This window comes from Habropoda laboriosa, unplaced genomic scaffold (genome assembly GCF_001263275.1).
Source record: "Habropoda laboriosa isolate 0110345459 unplaced genomic scaffold, ASM126327v1 scaffold143, whole genome shotgun sequence".
Classification (NCBI taxonomy): Eukaryota; Metazoa; Arthropoda; class Insecta; order Hymenoptera; family Apidae; genus Habropoda; species Habropoda laboriosa.
Window position 1 is genome coordinate 2,225,585 of NW_017100404.1, and position 6,702 is coordinate 2,232,286.

The following is a 6,702-nucleotide window of genomic DNA, read 5'->3' on the forward strand; positions in this document are numbered from 1 at the left end:
TCCTCCCCCAGCCATTAATTTCTTTAGGCTACATTTAACCGTGGCATACCAGGAATTTTTCGGCTGGAATTCCGGCAGACTGCCAGTCGAACAACCACTTGCAAAAATTTCTATGACGAACGAACATAAGCCAAGTGTCCTCACTTATCCTAATGACCACTGCCCAAATATTTCTTACATTTCACGACGCCGCGAGCAAACTATCTCTTCTAAATCTTAATCGACATTTGAAGAGGAATTTTTCCCAAGCTCTACTTACTATACCTATTCACCATCAACATAATTGCTTTCGTAATTTCGTGAAAGAATGTTTCTAATGAATCGTTTCCTGAATTCACCATAAAATGTTTAAACACAGAAGAAGCATGTTTTCTATTACAATTAAAACACGGAATAGAGTCATTGTTACTGAATAATAAATTATCGAGTAACTTGAATCGTTGAATAACATAAAATTAAAAAATGAAGATTGAACGTAACGATTTTTCTGTTACATTTCAGGTGAAAAATGGCACTTCCGCAGGAAGTTGATGACGCCAACCTTTCACAGTAATCTCCTGGAAGTGTATTTGAAGACAGCGATCGCAGAGGGTGAAATATTAATCTCCTGTCTGAGAAAGGAAGTCGGTAAACCACTATTCGACATTGTTCCATACGCAAAACGTGCAGCACTGGACATAATATGCCGTAAGTTATACTTCATTGATATAATCTCGTGCAAGTTGGGAAATTCCGAGTGTTATTCCGTCTGTGAAGCTTGAAACTACCGCTTTACGTTCAAACTCAGTCGAGTCGTTTTAAAAGAAAATTTATTACAAACCGAGAAAAATTTTAATAGAGCACATATCCACGTACTGGGTGTCTCAGCAAGATCCAAACACCTAAATATCTCCTTCATTTCAATAATGGTAAAAGATATTTAAGAGAATACAAGATGCGTTAGAAAAACAATTTTTCCGCGAAAAAGAAAAAAAAAAGTACCAATGAAAAATTGAAAAAAATAGCCATAGAGAAAATTATTTTCTGCGAAAAGCATAAGGAAATATCAACGAAGAATTGAAAAAATTGAAAAATTAAGAAAAAATAATTTTCTGCGATAAGCATGAAAACAGAGCAACGAGAAATTGAAAAAATTGAAGAATTAACAAAATTAATTAGCCATAGAAGAAAATTACGTCTTAAACAATTTCCAGCGTCGTTAAAAAGCAAAGCAGATATTTAGGTGTTTCTCTAAGACACACTGTATATTTTTGTATATATAAATCACTTTTGTGCAGTACTCCTATTCTCCAGTTGCATTCACATTTCGTGACATACCTCCAACATTTCTGCGTAAAAGAAACTACGTTTGCGTATTACAGCATAATCGCAACCCGGAAGTAAAAATGATGCAATCGTTACAAATCACGACTATGTAATTTCATAGATATGTCTTAATGATCCAATAATTATTCTAATTGTCTTAGAACTGGCAGAATTTATGAACCTGTCCGTACAGTGAAATACGATTCGTCAATTCCACCGTGATTTAATAACACAGATTATCACAATAAAACAACACATTGCACATCATTCCGAGGGAAACGTCGTTACGAAACGTCGTCGGGACAACTGTTACTAAGAATGTTGACGATTTTTCTTACTATTCTTCAGTTTCAAGCCGACCATAATGATCGTTTTGTCGGAATTCGAGATTTTCACCGGATGTTCCTTCTTTTTCTTTCCCATTTTTCCATCGTTTTGGAGAAACGGACCGTATTTATGATCTGACATTTTCTTTACACGTTTCACGTAATTCCTGAAATAATACAATTTCCTTTCATGCAATACGTTTCTTTCGTCGATCATTTAAATTAACTGCGTTATTATTTTTGAAAATTTTTCTCATTTGCATAAAATTAATCGAACAATTACGAAGAACTTTTACTAACAAATTGGAGTTTTCTAATTTCAATATTACCATGACTTCTCTTTGCACGACTTCGATTTCCTTCGATTCGAAACCTTCAATCTCCGTTTCTTCTTTGGTTTCGATAACTCAATTATACGCTGAGTGGCTGCAAAAATATTCAATTTTCCAATCATTTTACCATAAGAGCTGGTTATCCAACGATTCAAATCAAATTTTTGCTTTTTTCCCCCAACCGACTGAATTAATTTCACATAATCATTAATGTGGAAAAAAGAAGGAAAAAATTTTAGGTACGTGAGCTGATAATATTTCAGATTAAGAGGATTTAAAAGCATCAGAGATACTATAAACACTTTTTTTGTTTCACTGTAATATATTTTTTCGCTTACACTCGGGATTAACACATTTTTCCAAATTTATCAACATTATAAAAAGAAATATATAAACGTGTTCTTGAAATATATTTAAAAGGATATATTCGTACAGTATTTAAACAAAAAAAGGCATATTTTTAATGCGTTTTAATGCAAAGGATCCTTTAAACGCTAGAAAAATCGACCGGGTCAAAATTGGTAACTTTCCAAAAGTGAATTTTCAAAAAATTGAAAACTGAGAAACGAATTTGTAACAAATTACATTCACATCGACGCAAACACAAAGTCCGAAAATTACAAACAATAAAATACCAGCATCGATTTTTTTTTGGGTCATTTTTGACCCGGCCACTGGTTTTACTGTTAAAATACCAACCGACTGCCGTGAGAGCACTGCGTGGAACGTATCCGATCGGTTTAGAGGGATACTGATAAGGTACCCTTGGCCTTGAAAGCTCGATGATGCGCGGTGATGCCTTTAAAATCTGCAATGCATTAGTCCTAGCTTGCAATAATTTCTCATCGGCACTACGAACACGTGGCTGAGCTAACTGATTAGTACGCTCGGTGATTTCATAAAGGAGAGCCGATGCTTTCACCTGTTATAAAAGAGACAAGAACAATAGCTTCTTTCCATATACACTCCCGTTCAGAAGTATTGAGACACTTATCGAAAGTGAACTAAATCAAAACAGTCATTATATATCGTCACTTTAATACTACCGCTAAATAATCCATAGCTCCATTCATAAATTAAAGAGAAAGGCAATAATTAAATTTCTATCCTTTTTTCACACTTATTTCCCCAATTTTCGTAAATTGAAATTTTCTAGATAAAGTGTACCAGAATTCCTATTTTCCTTGCAACTGTGGTATGCTAAAAGTGGACAACTCCAGCAGTACTTGGAAATATCAATATCAAATTCAAATATCAAATATCAAAAAATATTAATGAAACGAATTTGAAAACCATAAATTAAAAATTTTTTAATTTTTAAAAATTCGAAACCATAAATTAAAAATTTCTAAATTTTAAAAACCACAAGATTCTGCGGTCGCGATTGAATATCTATCGTCTACCACGCACCGTTGCATACTAAAATCTGCCTCAGCGAAAGGGTTGAAATGTCTAATTACAGTATTGACTCTTTCACTTCTCACTCGAGTACTCGAACAAAAATTCATCTCAATTCAGTATCCATTACAACGAAATGATCGGCAGAAAAGTAACAAATTCTCCAAAACATTAATTCGGTCGCGAAAGGGTTAAATTAAGGATACGACGCTAATTTTGAGGAAGGAATCTGAATCATGATAATGCTTCCTGTAACAGATAATACTTATAAACAACAGTGTACATCTTTCGTGCTAGAGAAATGCTGTTTGCAAATGCAACGTGCCAATTGCGCATAGAGAAAAGCAAAACGGAAGAAATTAAGTCTGCGAGGCCTTAATCGAATATATCCCGTGTCTCTGTTCTGCATTAAAATAAAACCATTGTTCAACGTGATCGCAACCGTTTAAAATGAAAGTCATGCTCCTACGTGGCTAGGTTCCAAGAAAATATCATTGTACGCTCTGCTCGTCTTCGATTTTACAATTCTCGAGGCGACGTTCAACGCTTTCCGCTTTGATGCCGCTTTCAGAGGATTCTCTTTAGGCAGATCATCCGAGACCAAAATTGATTTCTCGCTCTTTACATTTCCGGATGATTTCATAAGCCTGTCCGCGAACGTTTTACCGAGGCCGTTAAACGATTCGGTCGAATCCCAGTGTCGAGTAGTGAGTAACGTGGCCATTTCCTTCATGTTTACGTTCAATATGTCACTTAAACAATTTTTCCTATAATCCACACAATACGTATTCTTTTTTTTTACCAATTTTTCTTTATTACACGTGATATTGCCTGTTATGTACAGAAATTTTATTGGGTCGAATGTCTTTTCATTGCCTCCTCGGACCATAATCGAATTTATAGTCCACTCTTAGTTTGCATTAACCCTTTCGTTGTTATTGGCGCCTCGCGTTTCGAAAATTTGCTTGCACTATACTTAATTTTATCGTTTGCACACTTTCGCCTTTATTTAATAAACCGAATTTTATAACGATACGGCCAAAAAGTAAAACAAATTTTGCGACCGTGATGAAAAATTTACCATCTGTCACACATGTTACGTATTAAAATCTGCCGTAGCGAAAGCGTTAAAAAGTAAGGGGTGAATTTTTCATAAAAATTGTAAAATTCTGTTTTCGTCAAAATTGCAAAATTCACTTGTTTGTCAAATTTTCCTTTCCCCTTATTACAGACAGTTCCATGGGATGCAACATCAACGCGCAAACGAATTTAGAAAACGAATACGTACAGGCCGTGAATATGTAAGTGTATTTTATATAAAAAATTTTATATCTCCAGAAAAAATGAAAGTTAACTAAACTACATTTTTTCCAGGTTAGCTTCAATCTCGCAAAGAAGGTTTCTCAACATTTGGATGTCCTTCGACCCGATCTTCAAGTTAACATCCTGGGGGAAACGACATGATCACTCGCTTCGTGTCATCCATACATTTGTCAATAAGGTAAATATTTCCCTTCGTGTTTCATTTAAATACAAAATTAATACGAACTTAAAATATCGGTATGTGATAAAATGAATATTTCTTACTATTACTTTTCCCTCCTTTTTTTTTATAGATAATCATGGAGAGAAAAGCTGAGTGGAATGAAAAAAAGAATGGAAATTTCAACGAGTCGGCACCTAAGCGTCAAGCTTTGTTGGATTTGCTGTTAGAAATGTCGCAGGACGGCAAAGTGCTCACTGACGAGGATATTCGGGATGAGGTGAACACGTTTATGTTCGCGGGTCACGATACCACTGCGACTAGCGTGTCTTGGATCTTGTATGCCTTAGGAAGGCATCCTCAGTATCAGGTATTGAAATTCTACGTAATGTCGATCACGTAAACAAGATATTAGCGAAGTTGACATTTTTTGAAATTATAATTAAAATAATTCGAGTGAATTTTCATTTCATCGACAACGGTGTATTAAATAATAATTGTTTATTATTCTTTGGAAATCGTGATTTCACAATCATCACTATGTATCGTGTCTGGGAGAATTAACGATTTCAATATGCAATAGTTTTATTAATTTTTCATCGCAGGAGAAAATTCTTGAACAATACAACGAGGTAGTAGGAACAAAGGAACTCACGTTAGGTGTACTGAGTAAACTAACTTGGCTAGAAGCTTGTATAAAAGAATCTTGGAGAGTGTATACAGTAACGCCACTTATTGGGAGACAAATTTATCGACCTATTTCTATTCGTAAGTATACATTTATAATTAAATTTATTATTAAATGTATTTTTATTTAAATTTATTATTATTTAAATTACATTCAAGTGAGTGTTTTTTAATTTTGAAAATTTTATATTCAAAATAGAATATTTTTCAAGCCATTTTGTTTTTAGTGAGACACGATATTTCATTTCTAGACTTTTACTCATTTTTATTCATTTAATTTTAGTAGGACACGATATTTAATTAAAAATCTTTAATTCATTTTTATTCGTTTGTTTTTAGTGGGACACGAAATTCCAATAGGATCGACGGTCATCGTCAATACGTTCCTTCTTCATCGTGATCCACGATACTTTTCAGACCCAGAAACTTATCGACCAGAGCGATTTCTTCCGGACGGTCCTAAATATCCTTCTTACGCTTTTATACCCTTCAGTGCAGGTTCCCGTAATTGTGTAGGATGGAAATATGCCACGATGATCGTCAAAGTTCTCATTCTGAATATATTAAAAAACTTCCGAATCGAATCTGTCGATACCGAGGATCAACTTCGGTTTATTTGCGAACTGGTGTTGTGCAATGCTAACGGACTACGGTTAAAAATTACACCACGAACGCAAGCAACTGTTACGTAGTTATCTTCCAATGGTAAACTGCGCAAGAAGTAAAAAAGTCGAAGGTACACGAAAGGTCTTCGAACTTGAAGGAAAAGGCTGATTTCTTCTGCATATCGGAGTCACAAAGATCATATTTTGTGATAAAAATGATAATATTAGTGTAATCTGTTCGCGTTAATTGTGACAATCATTCGTATTTATTTAAAAAGTGACAGATATTGTAGGGAATTAGATTAGAAGAATTTGCGATTAATATGAAATTTCTAACCTCAAATTGTGTCGTAGTATGTAATAGTTCAACGAATATTTACTGCAATTTTGTTTTAATTGTACTTTACTGTTTTCAAGATTAAGAAATATAATAACGCGAGGAAGGTTTTTCACACTCTTCTTGCACAGTTGTTTAACGTCTTTCGAAAAAAAAAGAGCACTAACTATTTGAAAGTGCTTGTTATACGTAACTTTTAATATCGAGACAATTTCAGTCACTAATAACT

At 34.2% G+C, this 6,702-nt stretch overlaps 1 protein-coding gene across 1 annotated transcript in view; it reads left to right on the plus strand.

Annotated features, from left to right (window-relative positions):
• The window catches only part of LOC108575347 (cytochrome P450 4c3-like), an 11,890-nt gene extending 5,593 nt beyond the window's left edge, over nucleotides 1-6,297 (plus strand). Inside the window, exons 3-8 of the mRNA XM_017938115.1 lie at nucleotides 502-687; nucleotides 4,593-4,662; nucleotides 4,736-4,862; nucleotides 4,978-5,214; nucleotides 5,450-5,612; nucleotides 5,871-6,297. Of these exons, the coding sequence (XP_017793604.1) occupies nucleotides 502-687; nucleotides 4,593-4,662; nucleotides 4,736-4,862; nucleotides 4,978-5,214; nucleotides 5,450-5,612; nucleotides 5,871-6,223 (1,136 nt within the window). The 3' untranslated portion in view covers nucleotides 6,224-6,297. The remainder of the gene's footprint in view (nucleotides 1-501; nucleotides 688-4,592; nucleotides 4,663-4,735; nucleotides 4,863-4,977; nucleotides 5,215-5,449; nucleotides 5,613-5,870) is intronic.
• Nucleotides 6,298-6,702: the final 405 nt, after the last annotated feature.